The following is a 22,318-nucleotide window of genomic DNA, read 5'->3' as shown; positions in this document are numbered from 1 at the left end:
CACTGTTGCTGCCATCTTCTCCTGTCCGCATCGCGTAGCACCAGCACCACTAAGGCAACTGCTACGTCCAACATCCCTGCCATAGTTTACAATATCTGTAAAGAATTGGGAGAGGGATCGCTTATTGGCCTTTTGACTAAGATCGAGCGCATATTGAGCCTTTTGGCTCAGATCTGGTATGTCTCTCTTGTGGGGACCATGAATTGGATCAATTTGAATTGGTTTTTGGAGCAGGCAAGGAGCTGGATTAGGGGTTTGCCCGTGATCCACATTCTGAGCTCTGATTTTGTAACTCTGATAAAGTATTTTTTTTTTTAAATTGGGAGAGGGTGTTAGACTGACAAACAACAGTGACTTCCACCTCGGGACCCTCCATTCTCCCAAAGATCCCCCCCCCCCTCCGCCATCTCGCCCCTACTTGAAACACCCTGCCCACGCACACCCGGCCGCAGCAGGCCCCCTCACCGGGCTCCAGACCCTATATCCCGGACTCCCACTCACAACATCAACTGGACCAGGCACTGGCCGCTTCCCCGTCGAACTCACCCACCCTCCGGCCATGGTCATGTCCCCCGGAGCTGTGTCCCATCCCCTGGGTGTTCTGTTGGCTGCTGAGTGTGTGGTGTTGCCTCCCACAGTGTTCACGCACACTGTCCAGGCATCAAGGTCTGTTCAGGATGCAAGGCAGTAACTCCCACATGCTACCTGGCCTGCGCACCCACGGGAATACACTTGGATTGTGTGAATTACTCACTTAACCACGATTGCCAATTCCCTAGATGCTACAGCCTTCAGACAGTCAGCCAGAGGCCTCGACAGTCAATGGGAGTTATGGGTGGTCGGTGGGGCAGACGGGCAGGGACAAGGGTTGCCCCCGGAACGGGTACACAAGATCCAGGGATTGGCATGGTGGTGCAGCGAGCAGTTGCTCCCCAGTTGCCCCCCCCCACCACCACCCACACATGGCGGCCCACCCCTGCGAAGGGCCCCAGCACGCTCAGTTGAGGGTCCCCCATCCCCCACCGAGCCCAGCATCCGCAAACACTTTGCCTGTCAGCAAAGATGGCTACTCCCCTTCTCGGCTCCCCACAGAAGCCCTTCCGCCAGGTTGACCTTTTTAAAAAGGAGTACTAATCGGTGCCAGCGTGACCACCTGTTGGGGAGTCCGCTGAATGACGGGAGGCATTTGGATCAGGGGTAGCTCTCGTTAATTGTATAGAAATGGGGCGTAAGTGGTGATAATTTGTTTCTCGCCTTGCTACGGCGAGATTCCGATTTCGCCTATGGGAGTAGGCAAGTTGCATCGCAAACTGTTTGGCGCCTGCCGCAGTTCCCGTTTTTGGCCTCTCCCGCTATTCACCGGCCATTCGCTGGCCTCGTTTCACTTGAGCGGGAGTGTAACGAGGCCGGAAGATCACGCCCAATGTTTCTTTGTTATCAAGATATCGGGAATGGCTAAAAGGGCTGTTTCAATAATGGTCTTGGCAGAGGGCACAGGAGGAAATTCCAGTCATAACAGGGATGAAGTTTTCAAAATTTAACAGAGCCCAGCAATCAGAAAGCAGGGAATGATCAGGCCTTGAAGGGAGTCGGGTAGCAGTGGGGGATGATGGGGAGATAATTACAGGGGGAGGGGGGGGGGGGTGATTAATGCTGATAGGGAGGCACAGACTAGAGAAAGTAGTTTGATGAGGTCAGTGGAATGGTTAGCCAATCGCTGGGCAAGCAGTTCAAGGTCTAACGGCCCAGTCACAATTTCAGCAATAGTATCAAAGGCTTGTGCCCCAGAGCTTGTGGTTCCCCTGGCCAATTCAGCTACAACACTGGCATCTACCGGGTGCTGTGGAAAAATGTCATGTCCACAAAAAGCAGGACAAATCTAAACCATCCCATCAATCTATTTTCAATCATCAGTAAAGTGCTGGAAGGGGTAATCAACAGCAGTACCAGGAGGCCCTTACTCAGCAATAACCTGTTAACTAATGCTCAGTTTGAATTCCACCAGGGTCACTCAGCTCCTGGCCTTATTACAGCCTTGGTTCAAACATGGACAAAAGAGCTGAATATCAGAAGTAACATGAGAGTGACTGCCTTTACATCAAGGCTGCATTTGACATTTGCATTTGCAGCATGGCATCAAAGAGGCTTACCAAAGCTGAAGTCAATGGGAATAAGAGGGAAAATACTCCACTAGTTGGAGTCATACCAACACGAAGATGATTGTATTCGTTGGAGGTTAATCATTTCAGTTGCACAATGTTCAGCACCATTCATGACTCCTCAGGTACTGAAGCAGTCCATGTCAAAATACAGCAAGGTCTGGACAATATCCAGGCTTGGGCTAACAAATGGCATAATTGCCAGGCAATGAGCATCTCCCAACAAGAGAGAATCCAAACATCTCCCCTATCAAGTGCGACTACTCAGCAATACCTGCTCTTGAACACTCCATTTGGGTTCTGCCAGGGTCATTCAGCTCCTGACCTCATTACAGCCCTGGTTCACGCATGAACAAAAGAAATGCAGAATGCCAGAGGTGAGGTGAGAGTGACTGCCCTTGACATCAAGGCAGCATTTCACCGAGTATGGCATCAAAGAGCCCTCGCTAAACTGGTGTCAATGGGAATCAGGGGGAAACTCTCTGCTGGTTGGATTCATACCTGGCACAAAAGGAAGATGGTTGTGGGGTTGGAAGTCAATCATCTCAGCTCCAGGACATCACTGTAGGAGTTCCTCAGGGTAGTGTCCTAGGCCCAACCATCTTCAGCTGCTTCATCAATAAGGTCAGAAGTGGGAATGTTTGAGGATGACTGCACAATGTTCAGCGCTATTCGCAACTCCTCAGATAATGAAGCAGCCCATGCCCAAATGCAGCAAGACCTGGATAATATCCAAGCTTGGGCTAAAAAGTGGCAAGTTACATTTGTGCCACAGAAGTGCAAGACAATTGCATCTCCTACAAGAGAGGATCTAACCCCCACCCCTTGACATTCAATGGCATTACCATCGATGAATCCCCCACTGATCAGAAACTGAACTGGACTAGCCTTATTAATACTGTACTGTGGCTACCGGGGCAAGTAAAAGGCTAAGACTCCTGCGGCAAGTAACTCCACCTCCTGACCCCCTAAAGCCTGTTCACCATCTACAAGGCACAAGTCAGGAGTGTAATGGAATACTCTCCACTTGCCTGGATGAGTGCAGCTCCAACAACACAATAAGCTTGACACCGTCCAGGACAAAGCAGCCCACTTGATTGTTCCTCCTTCCGCAAATATCCAAACTCTCCACCACCAACAAACAGTGGCAGCCGCGTGTATCATCTAAGAGATGCACTGCAAGAACGCACCATGGTTCCTTTGACAGCACCTTCCAAACCTACGACCACTACCCTCCAGAAGGATAAGAGTAGCAGATACCTGGGAACCCCACCTGGAGGTTCCCCTCCAAGTCACTCACCACCTCGGCTTGGAAATATATCACAGTTCCTTCACTGTCGCTGGGTCAAAATTCTGGAACGCAGTGACCATCATTATTTGATTTGATTTATTATTGTCACATGTATTAATATACAGTGAAAAGTATTGTTTCTTGTATAAAAGTATACAATACTTTTCACTGTATACTAATACACGTGACAATAATAAATCAAATCAAATCAAATAACGATGGTCACTGTGTTTCAAAGTAATAGATAGCACCTTATACTTCAGGATGTTTCTGAGAGATATAATGAATTGCCACTAGATGCAATCTGCATTGTTAATACGCCTTAACAGAGGGCCGGATTGATTTTATTCACTTATTGCCGGTACAGGGGTGGGGATTCCCTCAGCAGGGCTTATAGAGGCATTGTGCCGCAGTGGGTAGCATCCTTGCCTTGGAGCCAGAAGCTCCAAGTTCAAGTCCCATCACAGGACTTAATTGCCAAGGAAGGCGAAACAGGTTGAGTGTCATCCTGCAAAATCCTTCCAAAGACACCTATGGCTGGCGGCAAGAGCTGGAGTGACTCCTGGTCAGCCGTGCTTGATGAGGAGTGGCGCCTCTCAAGCTACAATTTCTGGCAACAGACTAGCAACCTGTTCCAGGAAATATTAGCTATGGAAACAGACGAAAGTCTGCCTTAGTGCAACACTTGGTGTGGGGAAGAGAATTGGAATGGACCATCATTATGTCAGCAAAGTTCCCATTGTAGCTCAGTGGTAATTCTCTCACTTTCCACACTGATATCATTAGTGTCAACTACTTACACAAAAAACATTCTCAAATTCAACAGAGCAACCAAACGATTCTAAAGTGGCTGAAATGTTTGCTAAAGGTTTAATTCTTTTAATGGCGCTGAAGGCACAACCACCAATAAAAAATGATTATTGCTTAGTTAAAATGATTACGCATGGTGAACTCCACGTCTTGATGTACGAGGCTGGGTTTGATCCAGCTTAAAGTGGTGTTTAGGGTGCACCTGACCAAGTCCAGAATCAGTTTTTTAAGATGTCATTTAAGATGTATCTAGACAGATACCTGAATGAGCAGGGAGCAGAGGGATACATATCCTTAGAAAATAGGCGACAGTTTTAGATAGAGGATCTGGATCAGCGCAGGCTTGAAGGGCCAAAGGGCCTGTTCCTGTGCTGTAACTTTTCTTTGTTCTTTGAGTTGCTTCTTCTCGGAGGTAGATGACAGATGAGAGCGTGTCCGGGGGTCCAGCCAGCCATGCGCACGTGTTCTGATCTTGCCCCAAGCTTGTGAGCTTTTAGGTCTCCTTCTTTAACACCATGTCATAATTTGAATGTTGAAAAGGAGCCCTGTTCATTAGTTGCCATTATTGGGGCATCGGACTCGCCGTGCTGCAGAGGGATAAGAGGGAGGGCGGATGTTCATACCTTCACCGTGTTGATTGCCCGGAGGCGGGTTCTGCTGGGGTGGAGGTCTGTGTCTCCACCCAGCGCCTCAATCTGGTTGGGAGGCTTGATGGAGTTTTTGTGCCGAGAGAAGGTGAAGTACACTGTGAGGGGTTAGGTTGAGGTATTCTACCGGAGGTGGCAACCATTGGTAGTTTATTTTAAGGAACTGATCACCGTCAGTTGTGGTGGGGGAGATGTGATAATGCTACTTCTAATGTATTTTTTCTGTAAATTGTATATATTTGTTTATTTTGTAATCTATAAAACGAAAAACGCTAATAAAAACATTTTTTAAAAAAAAAGAAGCCTTCTGCTGAGCTGTGAGGGGCAATCAGGCCGCCTGCTGAGGACTTTTCCCAGTCCTAAGGCACACAAAAGAGGCAAGAGTGGCTCTGGGAAATCAGGGGGTGGTGGGGTTTCGAGGACAGGCCACAATGGATGCTGGGTCGGGCTGCTTCTTTCAACACCAAACTGCAGTGAGAAAGTGAACGTTTTGTGGCCCTTTTATGAAACAGCCTTCTGTGGCCTCTTTAAAGACCCGCAGTGAAACCAAAATTAACACACCGCAACCTCTGATTCAGGCAAACTGGCTTGGCAATACAGATCTGAAATAGCATCGGGAATTAATTTTTAAAATAGAATGAGACCTGCCCTCACGTGGGGTCATCTTAAAAAAGGCCCCAGCCTATTTACCAGTGACTGAATTGAGCAGATCAGACACAGGCCTCTCCTAAAGAGGTTACCACCACACCCACTTTAAAATGGGTGCAATGAATGGATATGACAATGTTAAATTTAGACGTTATTATTCCTTTTTTAATGAATATGCTAATTATTCCTTGTTAAAATGATTGTACTGATTATTGAGTGTCAAATTGATTATGCCAGTGAATCCTTAAACTAGTTAATCTGTGTTAAAATTATGACACTGATTATCTAATACATATTGGTAGAGTTGAGGAGCAACTCTTGCTGTTTCTACAACAATCACCCACAGTCATGTGGCTGATCACCACAACTAACCCCAGTTTCCCACAATAAAACTCGTGGGGAAATTTCTTCGAAGACACTTCAGTGATTTGTGTCATCGCTTGTTACTGAGCATTCCATCACGGCCAACGGGTTCCAGTGTCTGCTGAGCGCACCTCCAACTAAAAAGATTTGAAATATCAGCTGGCGGAGTCAGTTCCCTCAAGGTGAGCAAATAAAAGGGAGAAATGGTGCTTGCAGGTGATCACTTATCTCATTGCCTGATCTGGTGGTTACAGACTCATATCAGAAGGAAATAAGAGGTTTTCAGAAGTGCTGAACACCCCTGCATAGGATGTGAATGTTCTGTGCCCATGGTATCACCTTCTACCAACACAGTATGCGAGGGGATAGCTTTGCCAGAGTTGTTTCTGGGCTTATGACAAGAGCCAGATACAGTGATTTTGGTCTTTCCTGTGTCTTGCTGAAGAAAGCTACAGAATTGCCAAGACTGGATGTTGACGAGTACCCTGATGGCACAAAGGCGATGGTCAGATGAAGAGAGGCAGAGTTGGTTATCATCCGTGTGCATGGTGACCCCAGGTGCCCGGATACTGTTGCCGAGGGCAGCTTAGGAAGAGGGGGAGGACCAAGGTTAGCTCCCTGGACCTCTCCAGAGTCATTGCGGGGTTGAGGAGATAGCGGGCACAATCTAACAGGAAAAGAACAGAGTCCTGTTAAGGGCGTGTTTGGTGGGGCGATTCTCAGCGCCTACCGTGCCGAGAACAATCCTGCTATCAAACAGGACCTTTTTCTGGCCTCGGATTGGAATGCCCCACCGAGGCCGCACTTACCTTCATTTCCAGAACTGACAAGTTCATCTCGAATCTCACCCTATCTCATAAGGGCAGGGCACCCCGGGCCCGATCTCAAGTATGGGCAACCTGACACCCAGGCATCTTGGCACTGCCAGCCTGGCACACTGCCAGTGCCCCTTCCAACCTAGCAGTGCCTATCTATTATAGAAGTGTTTGGTAGGACAGACAGGCAGCAGCTGTAGTTGCCACTGTTTTGGGTAGCTACAATATTTAAAGATGGCTGGCTTGGAGGCCTCGCAGATGAAAAGCCCCTCGCAGATGAAAAGCCCCTCACCTCCCACCCCTTGCTGGCTCAGGGGCAACGGCCGATCTGGAAATCTTCAGCTCTCCCCGACCATTGCATTCAACTTCAATCTCGCTAATGAAATGGAAATGAATACCAATTAAGGGTTAATGATATGCCCGCCATATTTGAGCAGGATCCGGAACGAGCCATCAGGAGCGAGCCAGTTATATAATAAACTGATTAGAACCAAGGGCAAATCTCGATTTTGGCCTTTCCCGCTATTTAATCAGTGCACCAGATCTGCGCCGTAACAACATGGTTTTTAAATCACGTCCATTAATAGAGTTAAGATGTTTATATTTTGTATTTTGTAAAAATTTCAATAAAAATTATTTATATAAAAAAAACTCTGCGTCTCTCTCCCACAAATGCATCCAAACCTACTGAGTTTATCCAGTATTTTATTTTGGGTGAGACTATAGTCAAGTCAGGGCAGTCTCGCGGAGTTGGGCAATGGAGGAGTTGCCTTGAAGGAAAATCCTGTGATAGTGTCAAAGGCCACAGAGAGGTCAAAGGCCACAGAGAGGTCAAAAGGTTGAGGTGGGTTTGTGCACCACAGTCACAGGGAATGGGACCAGTGACAGGACTGGAAATCCGTCTGGAGAGATTCACTTTGCGAGTTGCGAGAAAGATGGGCATAGATCTGGGAGACATCAGTACAATCAAGGACCTTCGTGGGGATAGGGAGGCCGAAGATAGGATTATTGTTAGTGAGAACAGCGATATGAAGTGTAGGATTTTGGAGAAGGAGGTGTTGACAGGAGTTTTGGAAAACAAAGGCAGTGCCTGAGGAGATGGAGCCATTTACAATATCAGCTAACATGGGGGGGCCGCAAAGTGAGAATATATGTAAACGATAGGGGGAAGGTCCCCCCAACCCCCCAACCACCCCCGGGACAGCTTCAGAAGAAAGTTGGTAGGTGGATGTGGGTGATGAGGGATGAAAGGAAGTGGTGAGGCGGCCTTGCCAGTGTTCGGAAGTAGAGAGGCCACTCAACAGGTACTGTTGGAGATGAAACAGTCTGAAAATAGACAGGAAAGTTTATAGAGTATGCAGAGAGAAAGGGAGAGAAAAAGAGGATTCGGGGTTTAGGTAAGAAATGGAATGGTGAACTCAGGAGAAGGGGCCAGGGAAGTCTAGATAATAATGAGGAATCGCTCTGTACAGAAACTGAAGGAAGCAAGGAGGGAGGATAACACCTGGAGAGACTTAGGGCAAGGTTTTATGGGACAGGAGTGATCCTGTCCAACTGAGGAAAAGTCAGGTACAACCCGCCACGATTTTATGTGCAGGAGACAATTAACTGCGTGCAGTTGGCACTTTCTTTGCTTTAAGAAACAACATTCAATCGTTATGTGCTGCTGACCAATTGAAGGATCACTCTTTAGTCCCAGAAGTGCCACGAGGAAACGTGGCCACTGCTGGGATTGCAAGGAGCCTGCAGCTGCAACAACAACAGAGGGCCTGAAACCCAGCTAAGTGGATTTGAGATCGCCATTGCCATTCAAACCTGCAAGATGGCGCCGGAGCGTGGTGACTCTGCGAGATCACACAGATCCTCTTCTAACATCTCCTCTAATCGTACTAATCTCTTAAAACTTAATTCTAAAACTCACACTATCACTAACCTCTCTCTTTTATGTTATGTTTGCCCTATGTATTTTCTTTTCATGTACGGAATGATCTGTTTTAGCTGTACGCAGAACACTACTTTTCACAGTACGTCGGTAAATGTGACAATAAACAAATCCGAATCCAAATGGGTGTGGAAAAGGGCAAGGTGCTATCGAGAATGGGAGTGGGGATGCTACCAAGAGAGAAACCCTTGCCACTGGGGGGTGGGGGGGGCACACCCTTTGTGGGCCAGTAGCTCCAATCAGGAGAGCTTCCCTCACCCCATGCCCAATAAAGGCTGCCCTTGTATGCCTGGCAGTGTCCCCGTGTAGCAAAGGGCCCGGCTGCCACTTAATCGACTACTTAGAGGCTTCAATTGGCTCAAAGGTGCAATGGCCATCCACCACCTTTCCCATAACTGGTAAAATGCCTACTACTCTCCTCAACCTCTACCCCCACCAGCCTCAGAGTACTCTTCTTGGGTCCCCATAAAATCCCAGTCTTACCGTTTGGGAGAGCAGGGGACAATGGACATAGAACAAGAACATAGAACAGTACAGCACAGAACAGGCCCTTCGGCCCTCGATGTTGTGCCGAGCATTGTCCAAAACCTTAAAAGAGGGATAAGAGGATTGTAATAGGATATGCCCAAAGGCAGGTAAGGGGAAAGGCTAAAGTAATCAAACAGGCTCATGGAATGTTGGCTTTTAACTCAGTTTTGCTGAAATAGAAAATTGCTGAAGTGAAGCAATAGTTGTACAGACCCTGGATCAGACCTCATCCCAGCACAGTGTTCGGTTCTGAGGCCTTGGAAGTGGAGCATCGCAAATTCACCAGACTTATGTTGAGCCTTAAAGGATTCACTTATGAGAACAGGTTGCATAAACTCGGCTTATCTTCCTTTATTTTTCCAATCTCATTTCTAATGAGTTGGACTTGAAGCTTATTTGGTATCTGGACTGCTGATAACAAGTCTCCAGTGTAATGATATGTATGTAGGTACGCCAGTGAAGGGTTAATTACTACATCTCAGTGTAATTCAAACACTAGAGGGCACCACCATTTCTCTGTGTAAATATCATACCTCAGGGAATGCTGGGTAGAACTAGCAAAGGAGAAAGACTGAGAACAGATAATACAAAGGACGCTGATACTAAAAAGTTTGAAAATGGTTCAAAACAATCCAGACGGAACAGTTATTGAGCACAAAAACAGAAACTACGGAATAATGAACTGTACACAATGGTACGTCTCTGAAACTGAAGGGCAACTTAACAGCACAGCCCAAAACAATGCCAGGAGTAGAAACAGAACATGGACATCGTTCAGACAAAACAAATGAATTTCATGAATTCGTATTTGCTCCAAGACAAAAAATCAAACCAGTTTTTAAGGCAAATGACATAGAAAATCAATACCACAAACACAGAAAAAGACCAGGTCATACAACAAAAGTGGTTCAACCAGTGGAACACCTGATGATGACTTGTTGGTACTTCAACACACCAAGAGTGCAGACTAAGGACAGACTCGATTTGTGAATCGTTCCTGTTGAACTTTTTTGTTATTGATTTTTCACTACATTTCAAAGTTATATACATATCATGTATTGTAATAATATTATACATTTTTCCTTTGTAAATAGAAACAAAATGTTAAAAAAGGGGGATGTAATGATATGTAAATAGGCATGCCAGTGAAGGATTAATTATTACATGTCAGGGTAATTCAAACACTAGAGGGAACCACCATTTCGCTGAGTAGAACTAGTGAAGGAGAAAGCCGGAGAACAGCACGAGGAGTAGTTTAGATTAGAGAGAGTTAACACCAGGATATCATTAGTGACTACTAGATTATAGATTACTGCTAGACAGATTCAATATTACTTTATTACTAATCATAGCTCAGTCGTGTGTGCGAACTTCATTTAATTAATCATTATCCAATAAATTAGTTTTGATTCAATGTAAAGATTGGTGGTTTCTTTGTCATCAACTCAACGGACCATTCTGGATCAAAAGGCTAAGAACAACGACATATTACCACCAAAGGTAATATAACATCCAGTGGGGTGAAGGCACAGCAGCTTCGACCAAAAGGGCTAATAGTAGAAGCATGGGCAAGGGTGGGCTGTGGGAAAATGGCAGTGACAAGGGGTGGTAGGCAAGGGATTTGGCTCTTGTTTTGGGTAGAGAGAGATTTCTCAAAAGACCTTCCTTACCAATGACTAGCAGAAACCTATATAAATATATAATCTAAAATACTGCTGAATATCTATTGTACAGATTTCCCCAATACTGGGGCACAACTTCTCCTCTCTTCCATGACTGAACCAAAGCTGGGCTTGATGTCATGCATCAGGTTGGCACTTCCTGTTCAATGCATGGCCCATTTCCACTGTGGGTTTAGTCATTCCTAGGTCAAGGCTAGGAATCCTACAGCATGTAACTCACCTCCTGACCCTCCCCCCCCCCCCCCCCCAAAAAAAAACCTGTCCATCTTCTACAAGGCTCAAGCCAGGAGTGTAATTGGATATTCTCCACTTGCCTGGATGAGTGTAGCTCCAGCAACACTCAAGAAGCTCAACACCATCCAGGACAAAGCAGACCACTTGATTGCTCCTCCTTCCACAAACATTCAAACCCTCCACCACTGATGAACAGTAGCAGCCTTGTGTACCATCTACAAGATGCACTGCAGTAACTCACCAAGGTTCCTCAGACAGCACATTTCAAACCTACGAACACTACCATCTGGAAGGACAAGAAAAGCAGATACCTGCTAACTTCACCACCTGGAGATATACCTCCAAGTCACTCACCACCCTGACTTGGAAATGTATCGCTGTTCCTTCACTGTCGCTGGACCAATATCTTGGAACTCCCTCCCTAACAGCACAGTGGGTGTATCTACACCTCAGGGACCGCAGCGGTTCAAGAAGGCAACTCATCACCACCTTCTGAAGGGCAACTAGGGATGGGCAATAAATGCTGGCCTAACCAGCAATGCCCACATCACATAATGAATTTTTAAAAATCTCATGGTGACTAATATTAATACTATATTCTAGTCGATGCGCTTTTGTTAAACAGTATGATTACTACTTCCCTATTGCACAACGGCTTAATAGACGCTAGTTCACAATTCTCAAATTAATATTGCTGACATGAAAGAACTTGTATTTATACAGCAGCTTTCATAATGCTCCAAAGCACCTCACACCCAATAAAGTAATTTGAAATGCAGTCACTATTGAAATGCGGGAAACACAGCCGCTACTTCGTGCACAGTGACAAACAGCAATAAGGTAGATAGTCATAGAACATACAGTGCAGAAGGAGGCCATTCAGCCCATTGAGCCCTCACTTCCACCCTATTCCCATAACACAACAACCCCTCCCAACCTTTTTGGACACTAAGGGCAATTTAACATGGCCAATCCACCTAACCTGCACGTCTTTGGACTGCGGGAGGCAACCAGAGCGCCCAGAGGAAACCCACACAGACACGGGAAGAACGTACAGATTCCGCACAGACAGTGACCCAGCAGGGAATCGAACCTGGGACCCTGGCGCTGTGAAGCCACAGTGCTATCCACTTGTGCTAGCATGATCAGATTATCTATTTTAGTGATGTTAGTTGAGGGATAAATGTTGTCCAAGATAGTGGTGCCCGTTCTTCTTTGAAATATCACCATGGAATCTTTCACATACAGCTGACAGGGGGAACTGGGATCTCAGTTAATTAATGAATGATTCAAAGGACAGTGCCTTCGACAATGCCAATCTCCCTCACTGCTGCACTGGACTGTCAGCTTCAAACGTGTGTTCAGGTCTCTTGACTTGAAACCACAACTTGCTGGCTCAGAGTTGTGCGTGTCTTCACTGAGCCATGGTGGACACATGAACAAGAAAGATAATAACTGAGCGTGTGAAATACAAAATGGTATTTGAATACCATGTTGTTGATGTTTGTAGCAGGTGCAGCCTGAATGGGAGCTGGAGGCAATTAAAGCCGATGCACATAGAGGAGTGGTACTTAATCCCAGGAAGGAGCCGACTGCTCTTAAAATATGAACAAGAGGCATGGAATTAATTAGAAAACAGACAAAAGCTGGTAAATAGGTTCACAGAAGCTGATGCAACCCCAGGAAATTTTGAAATGAGCTACTTGAATGTAGCACACAATATACCTGCGGTCAGAACTACTACTTTGATGCCAAAATATGTTGTTACACTAAAAGTGCAGTGGGGCATGGGATAGCCAGTGCTTAAATTGTAGCTTTCCCTTGCATTTCATCACTTGTACAATCAGGAAAGACTGAGGAAGACACAGCTTTTTGCATTGCAAAACTTAGAAATTTCTGAAGGAGGATGGAAGGTCTGGCATTTCTTTTTGACAGCTGCCTGTGGACATATACTGATTTTTAAACACCTTTCGTTTGGTACATTTTCCATTGAACAGCCAACTTTTTGGCATCATGGAACTGGTGATGTAACTTGGACTGAATGTGTGCTGCTGTTATTAATTTTTGTATGATTTCTAAAGACTACTGTCAGCACGGGGTGTCTTATTGATGGTTCATTACAGCTCCAAGATCCAACACTAAGCCCTCCCCTTGTCCATCACTTCACACACTGGTAGGTCATGGGATCCAGGCCATGAATTCTTACATTCGGAACTGCCTGTGTTGGTTGGCATTTTGCAGAGCCCAGAAACTGACGCATTTACAGCATTAGACCAGGACCCACTCTTGGGTACCACCTAGTGACTGGTTATGGAGCACTTGCATCTGTTTGTTTTGCTCAATAACCACAACCTCCATTTATAGAATGCCTTTAACATTAAATAAAAACCCACTGGAACTTCACAGCGTAAGTGTGACAAAAAGACACTGATCCAGGGAAGAAGAAATTAGGAGCATTAGGAAAAGCTTCGTTGAGGAAGGTTTTGGAAAAGTTTTTCACAGTGAACATAGAGAAACAGAAATGTTTCGAGATAGAATCCCACAGGTAAGAGCCAGGAGGATGAAGGCCCTGCTGCTGTTGATGAGATGAAAGGAAGGGGCATATGCCAGAGAAACAGAGGTTCCTTTTTATTAGTTCAACAGGTTTGGGCTTTGCTGGCTAGACCAGCATTGATAGCCCATCCTTAGTTGCCCTTGAGGAGGTGATGGTGAGCTGCCTTCTTGAACCGCTGCAGGCCATGTGGTGTAAGTACACACACAGTGCTGTCAGGGAGGGAATTCCAGGATTTTGACCCAGTGACAGTGAAGGAGCAGTGAAGTATTTCCAAATCAGATTGGTGTGTGGCTTGGAGGGGAACTTCCAGGTGGTGGTGTTCCCAAATATCTGCTGCTCCTGCCCTTCTAGATGGTCGTGGTTGTGGATTTGGAAAGTGTTGGGGTCATGAAGGGATTTAGGTTGAAGATTTTAAATTCATTGCATAGAGGGGAGGGGGAAGCTACTGCAGGTCAGCAGGGGAGGGGCAAGGGCAAGGGACGCTCGGTGAAGAACAAAATGTGGCCAAGATATTTGAAGACGATGGAATGCATGGAGGATGCGAGACCAAAGTGGAGAGACCTAGGACATCTGTGGGTAATTTTGGCTTTGCCGATCGTGTAAAACAGGTGATAACAGATCAGGGAGCCTAAAAACTATCTTGATTTTAATTTTCCACTTTGGAAAATCGGAAAAAATGTAGAACAGGTCAAAGTCGTAATGAAGTGCTTAGAGAGGTTGGTCATGAAGCGCATCACCTCCATTCTCCCAGAATGCCTTGATCCACTGCAATTCGCATACCGTCGCAACTGGTCCACAGCAGATTTCATCTCCGTGGCCCTACACTCATCCCAAGAGCATCTCGACAACAAGGACTACTACATCAGACTCCTATTTATTGACTGCTGTTCCGCCTTCAACACCATAATCACAGCCAAGCTCATATCAAAGCTCCAAACCCTAGGACTTGGCTCCTCATTCTGCAACTGGATCCTCGACTTTCTGACACACAGACCACAATCAATAAGGATAAACTACACCTCCTCCACAATAGTCCTCAATACAGGGGCCCCGCAACGCTGCCTACTATACTCCCTGGACACACACGACAGCGTGGCAAAATTTGGTTCCAACTCCATCTACAAGTTTGCTAACGATACGACAATAGTGGGCCGGATCTCAAATAACGGCGAGAGAGAATACAGGAGGGAGATAGAGAACCTAGTGGAGTGGTGCAGCGACAACAATCTATCCCTCAATGCCAGCAAAACTAAAGAGCTGGTCACTGTCTTTAGGAAGCAAAGTACTGTACACATCCCTGTCAGCATCAACAGGGCTGAGGTGGAGATGGTTAGCAGTTTCAAATTTCTAGGGGTACACATCTCCAAACATTTGTCCTGGTTCACCCACATCGACGCTACGACTAAGAAAGCACAACAGCGACTATACTTCCTCAGCATACTAAGGAAATTCAGCATGCCCACATTAACTCTTATCAGCTTTTGCAGATGCACCATAGAAAGCATCCTATCTGGCTGCATCACAGCCTGGTATGGCAACTGCTCGACTAAGACCGCAAGAACCGGTATTCACCAGAATAATAGCTTGGGCATCTGGATTACAACTGGCATTATCACTTAGGACCAAGATTAGGAGAAATTTCTTTACACAGAGGTTCATGAATCTTTGGAATTCTCTACTCCAGAGGGCTGTGGAAGCTCAGTCCTTGAGTATGTTTAAAGTAGAGATTGAAAGATTTCTTATTAAAAATGATGGAATGGGTGTAAAAGGCATTGAAGGGTCCGATGTTCCTCCCACTATACCACCGCCTCCCCTCATATACATGTATTAAATATATTTATATATTTATATACACCTAAAAAGATGTAGGGCATCTAATTCCTGTCCACAAGCAATTCATCTGGCAAAGATATTTTGGTCACATTTTTCTGTCAATTTACAATGTCCTGTAACTGCAGGTTCTGATCATTAGGTATTTCTATGGAGTATGTTTGTGAAGTGTTTCTCCTATACATATCGAAAGAAAAATGATTCGCCAAAGATGTGCAGGTTGGGTGGATTGGTCATGATAAATTGCCCTTAGTGTCCAAAATTCTATGATTAACCTAGGACAAAAGTTCGGCACAACATCATGGGCCGAAGGGCCTGTTCTGTGCTGTATTTCTCTATCTATCTCTATCTTCATGGGCAATTTGCCAATAATGTGCAGTAACTGAAATGGCCCATTGTGTTGAAGGTGTACAGTGATCAAATCGATGATTTCTACAAAGATGTAATAACCCTAAACACTTCAGGTAATCTACTTAAAGCAAAAGAGAGGAACCAGATCATATTATTGTAAACGCTTACTACAGAATCCCCACAGTGCAGAAGGAGGCCACTCGGATAATTGAGTCTGCATGGACCCTCAGAAAGAGCCCATTCCCCCTTCCTATCCACATAGCCCCAGCTAACCTGAACATCTCTGGGCACTAAGGGGTAATTTTTAGCCTGGCTAATCCACGTGAGCTGCACATCTTTGGACTGCGGGAGGAAACCGGAGCACCCAGGGGCTGGTTTGGCACAGGGCTAAATAGCTGGCTTTTAAAGCAGACCAAGCAGACAGGCAGCGCGGGTTCAATTCCCATACCAGCCTCCCCAAACAGGCGCCGGAATGTGGCGTCCAGGGGCTTTTCACAGTAACTTCATTTGAAACCTACTTGTGACAATAAGCGATTTTAATTTCACTTCATTCCAGAAGAAACCCACGCAGACCCAGAGCCCTGTCGCTGTGAGGCAGCAGTGCTAACCACTGTGCCATCGTGCAGGCTTAACACTGCAAATTTCAAAAATTCTATTGCCACATCTAAATATACGTGTATTAAATGCCATGAATGGAACACTGAATTCCTGTCACATTTACTTCCTGCTAACCTGCTCCACCAGTTTTCACTAGCCAAGCAAACTCTCCTCCTGCCTCTGCCAAACCAAAAAAACCATGCATCACCAAGTACGAATGCCACATTTTCAGTAACTGCCATCAGCATTTACTCCCCCGAATTCAAAGTCGCTTCACTCAAATTATGTCCCTTTTTTTGTTTTGTGCTAGGTTTCCAATTTGCCATGGTTGTATTGAATGGCAGTGCGGGCTCAAGGGGCCAAATGGCTCACTCCCTGCCTCTATTTCACACAGGTGAATTAGCTGGTTGTTATCGAGTAGGGGCTTTTCACGGTAACTTCACTGCAGTGTTAATGTAAGCCTACTTGTGACAATAAAGATTATTATTATATAAATTATCGCACTGCTGTAGTTAAGCTTGCTGTGCACAGATATGGCTGCACCAATGTCCACATTGTAACAGTCACTACAAAACTGCTGAAAGTGTTTTGGCAGGTTGAGAAAGGTGCTTTATAAATTAAAGTCCTTAATTTTTCTCTCACATGGAAACATATATAGAAAATAGAAGCCTGGGGAGGCCATTTGGCCCTTCCAGCCTGCTCGGCCATTCATTACAAACCCGGCTGATCATCTCACACATCCGCCTCGACTACAATTGCATCTCCACACATCTAACCTAGATTCCTCTGAACCAGTTTATATAAATAGGGTTGGAGATTAAACTGAACACACAGTGAAAAAACAAACATGGGAATATAATCAAGGTCACTGCTTTACTATTGAATATAATTTCTGAATTTAAAAACCTTTTAACACTCCCAGTGATTACATTCCCCTCGAACGAAATAGAAATCAGCCCTCACAATATAACAATGAAAGAGGGGGGGGGGGGGAGATAGCAGCGTGTCACCCTGAGCTATGTCAGGTATCCATGATAGGCCTGTGGTTAAAGGACAGAGAGTCAAACCCAGTCTCCAAATTCAAAGCCAATCCAGGAGATATTCGGAGCTGCACATTCCCTCCTCCACCAGAATGCTTCAATCATTCTTCAAAAAAGAATAAACTACATGAAACAGCCGTTCCCATTCCCTCCAATGTCCCTGAGCCTGTGACTGCATTTAATCTTGCTCAGTATTTTCTGCTCTTGTGTGTATATTTTCGTAGCTCACTTCCTCTTACAGAGAGTTACATTTATATCCAGATTTCTCACTACCGGATACACAGTGACTGTCCGCACACCCTTTAGCCTCTCATATTATTAATGATGCTGAACAAAAGCCCCTCAAAACCAAACCAACAACAACAACAACAACAAAAAACCCCAGCACCTGTTATTCGGCAATCTCTCTCCGCCGCCCCCCACTGAACGCCCGCAATATAAAAATTTATGAACCTGAGTGAACAGCCAGAGATACAGCAGCACTTTCATTCTGCATTCAGTCCCCGGAGATCAGATCCCTGCGATTGTCCCGATCTCATCTCAGTCTCTGCCGTTTGGGCGAATCGACAATAATATATATTTTTTTTAAAAGAGCTCGGACTCGATGCCTGAATACAAGGCGCAGGGTTTTACTTTGGCAGAGGGAGAGGTGGCGGTGCGGGGTCAGGCTGGGCACAGCGCCTGTGGATTCCCGGCAGCAACCTTGGGAATGATTGTGTGTGTGTGTGTGAGGCGGAAGGCGGAATCAGGCTGGAGGGGAAGAAGGAGGCCGTCCTCAGTTTACACCAGTTACAGAGGATCATCATGGCTCTCACTTCACTGCCTCCCTCCCAGACTGAGCACTTCCTCCACAGGGAATGGGATTTACCATCAGAACTGGGACATGAGAGAGGTTTACAAGGTGCAGGCAGAAGGGGTGGGGGGGACAGGGGAAGATCCCCTCAGTCCTGATGGGGACGTGTGTTTCTCCGGAGCAGCTGCCTGCTCTCTACAGTCTTTCTTGTTTTCAGCTCCAGCAGCTTTTGAACACATTTGATTCCCTGCTGGGACTGTGTTGATTCTTTCGCCTCACGTGTTGACACCCACCCTACGGGCTCCAGTTTAAACACCGAGGCTGAGGCAGCAGGGCACTGCTGAGGGAGTGCTGCATTGTCAGGGGGTCAGCACCGAAGGAATGCAGCACTGTCAGAGGGCCAGTACTCAGGGGGTGCTGCATTTGTCAGGGGGTCAGCACTGAAGGAGTGCAGCACTCTCAGAGGGTCAGTACTCAGGGGGTGCTGCATTGTCAGGGGGTCAGCACTGAAGGAGTGCAGCACTCTCAGAGGGTCAGTACTCAGGGAGTGCCGCATTGTCAGGGGGTCAGTACTGAGGGAGTGCTGTACTGCCAAATGGTCAGTACTGAGGGAGTGCTGCATTGTCAGGGGATCGGCACTGAGGGAGTGCAGCACTGTCAGGGTCAGTACTCAGGGAGTGCTGCATTGTCAGGGGGTCAGTACTGAGGGAGTGCAGCACTGTCAGTGGGTCAGTACTGAGGGAGTGCAGCGCTGTCAGAGGGTCAGTACGGAGGGAGTGCTGCAGTGTCAGAGGGTCAGTACTGAGGGAGTGCAGCGCTGTCAGAGGGTCAGTACTGAGGGAGTGCAGCGCTGTCAGAGGGTCAGTACTGAGAGTGCCGCACTGTCAGAGGGTCAGTACGGAGGGAGTGCTGCAGTGTCAGAGGGTCAGTACTGAGGGAGTGCTGCATTGTCAGAGGGATTAGTATTGAACGAGTGCTGCATGTCAGAGGGTCAGTACAGAGGGAGTGCAGCACTGTCAGAGGGTCAGTACTGAGGGAGTGCTGCACTGGCATAGGGTCAGTACTGAGAGAGTGCAGCACTGTCAGAGGGTCAGCACTGAGGGAGTGCAGCACTGTCAGAGGGTCAGCACTGAGGGAGTGCAGCCCTGTCAGAGGGTCAGTACTGAGGGAGTGCTGCATTGTCAGGGGGTCAGCACTGAGGGAGTGCAGCACTGTCAGAGGGTCAGTACTCCGGGACTGCTGCATTGTCAGGGGGTTAGTATTGAGTGAGTGCTGCGTGTCAGAGGGTCAGTACTGAGGGAGTGCAGCACTGTCAGAGGATCAGTACTGAGGGAGTGCCGCACTGTCAGAGGGTCAGTACGGAGGGAGTGCGGCGCTTATTCCATCAACTCAAACCTGCACCCCCCCCCCCCCCCCCCTTTCCAACCCTACCAACTGCAACCGTTGACAGCTTTGGTCAAGCATCTTCACAGTAGCTTTGGATTCTACAGCATAGAAGTAGAGAAGGTGGATATTCAGCCCATCCAGTGTATGAGGTCTTTCAAAGAGAAACCCAGTCAGTCCTACCACCGGCCCCCAACTCTCACATTTTCCCTGTAATTCTTTATTTCCTGTTATTTATCCGAATTCCTTCTGAATATGAATGCGAGTCTGTATTCACCACAAGATCAGGGAGAGAGTGCATTCCAAATCTTCGCCACCCTTCAGGTAAAAGGTCTCCCTTCTGTCACCTCTGATTCGTTTGTCAATTAACTTCAAGTTAAATTTGGGGCCATCTGTCGATCCTTCAGTCATTGGAAAGAGTTTCTATTTATTCCAGTGAAACCCTTTGTAATTCTGTACTCCTCCGTCAAATTCCCTCAGACTTCCTGGGTCTAAGGAGAACAAAAGCAGTTTCTCTGGAACCCCTCATCTCTGGAGCTTTCCAGTAAATCGTCTCTGAAATCTCTACAAAGCCTTCACATGCTTTGGGTGATCAGAATTGGAAACCATAGTCACTATGGGGCTGAACTGTTTTATATAGGTTCAGCAAAACTTCTTAGTTTTCATACTCTAAGCCTCTATTTATAAAGCCATTTGAAGCAAGGGTTTCATTATGATACATGCTACAACCACAGCTTTGTCAGACAATTAAACACAACTTGCAAGTCTATATTATGCAATCAGCTCTGCTTCTTTGAATCTGGCCCCATGCAATATTCAGGCAGCAACATGCAAAAGGCCTGAACCTCACAAGCGCCACAAACAACAATCCCATGTACAAATGAGAATATTGTGAACTAATAGTGAAATATTCGATTAGCGCATGACTCCTAGTTTCACTTCCATGTTTATAAATGGCAAAACCTTCCAGTAAATTGGCACCAACCAATTCAGCTGCAATGGTATTGTCACTTGATTACGAATCCAGAGACTCTGGGTAATGCTCTGGAGATCAATCTGGGTTCAAATCCCACCACGGCAAATGGTGCAATTTAAACTCAATAAAACATTTGGAATTAAAAGTCTAAAGATGAAACCATTGTCGATTCTCGTAAAACAAGATCCATCAGGTTCACAAATTTCCTTTAGGGAAGGAAACGTGCATTCCTTACCTGATCTGGCCTACATGTGTCTCCAGATCCACAGCAATGAGCTTGACTCTTAAATGGCCAAGCAAGAGTTTTATCCAACTGCTACAAAATCAATAAAAGGAATGAATCTGGACGGAGCACCTGGCATTGACCTAGGCATGGAAATACCACCCTATCAACCTTGAAAAGTCTTCCTCACAAACATCTGGGGGCTTGTGCAAAAATGGGGAGAGATGTTTCACAGACTAGTCAAGCGACAGACTGACATAGTCATACTCACTGAATCATACCTTACAGATAATGTCCCAGAAACCACTATCACTATTCCTGGGTACTGTAGCCACCTGGGGTGGCCACTGCCCAACACAAAATGGAAGATTACAAGGAATGCAGGGAAAATAGACATGTTGCAAAAGCAAGCAGCTTGCAAAAGCGCTTGTGTATTCTGACTGCTGCAGAAGCCAGTTCTGACTGCTGCAGAAACCAGACAGCACTGTGAAAGAAAACGAGTTAGCATACTAATGAGGCGATACCGGGTGATTCCCAGGTACAATGGAAACAAGTTAACGCAAATCGATACATTGAATAGAAGGCCAGACTTCTCGGCGCCAAAAGAAGTCCAAAACAATAAGTCCCAAGAACCGCCCAGTGATCGAGGGACTGCCCCGTTATTGGGGAATTCAAATCAATCGATTGGGAAGAGACCCAATCGATTGCGAGTGTATAGAGGGTCCGCCCAGGTGGGCACGAGACCCTGAGAGAGGTATAAGACAGAGACCGCGACCCCAGCTCTCTCTCTCTGCCAGCCTCTCCTTGACCAGCCAGCCCTCGCAGTAGAACACCGTTGCAGCAGACGAACCTTGAGCAGGAGAGGTCTGGACAGTAGCCGCCATCACGTAAGTGTCATACAATGCACGCTACGAGAGTAGACACTCCTGACCCCCTTTAGTCCATAACTACTCGAAGCCTGCGGACCCAGGACAAAGCTAGAGGCTGTTGTTTCCTGATCCGGCAGTCCCCTTATCCAGATAAGTATTTGGCCTATTAGTGGTAGGATTAGCCTAGTCTTATAGTTTTATATGCATGATTAGTAGATTACTATATTATAATAAACGTGTCTCGTTTGAACTTACTAACTGGTGTATGAAGTTATTGGTTTGAACTTGAACTTGAAACTTGTGGCGGTATCTTAACGATACCTGGCGACTCCACAGCTAAGGAATGAAACAGAGCCAAATTGAGTGTAAAGCACACTCACCCAGAACGCGCAACAGTACGTCCTGTCCCACTGGCAGGACAGATTTGGCAGAGGTGGCAGCACAGTAGTAAACAGTCGGGAGGGAGATGCCTTGGGAGTCCTCAACATCAAGCATCCCCATGGATGCTCATGGCACCAGATAAAATATGGGTAAGGAAACCTCCTGTTGATTATCAAATACTGTCCTCCCCTCAGCTGATGAA

General features: G+C 46.3%; 1 protein-coding gene across 1 annotated transcript in view; it reads right to left on the bottom strand.

Annotated features, from left to right (window-relative positions):
• The window catches only part of LOC119969407 (tumor necrosis factor receptor superfamily member 5-like), a 64,972-nt gene extending 46,656 nt beyond the window's left edge, over nucleotides 1–18,316 (bottom strand). Inside the window, exon 1 of the mRNA XM_038803024.1 lies at nucleotides 17,945–18,316. Coding sequence (XP_038658952.1) covers nucleotides 17,945–17,980 — 36 coding nt within the window. The 5' untranslated portion in view covers nucleotides 17,981–18,316. The remainder of the gene's footprint in view (nucleotides 1–17,944) is intronic.
• Nucleotides 18,317–22,318: the final 4,002 nt, after the last annotated feature.

Source organism: Scyliorhinus canicula, chromosome 7 (genome assembly GCF_902713615.1).
Source record: "Scyliorhinus canicula chromosome 7, sScyCan1.1, whole genome shotgun sequence".
Lineage (NCBI taxonomy): Eukaryota > Metazoa > Chordata > Chondrichthyes > Carcharhiniformes > Scyliorhinidae > Scyliorhinus > Scyliorhinus canicula.
This window is presented reverse-complemented; position numbering and strand designations above follow the sequence as displayed.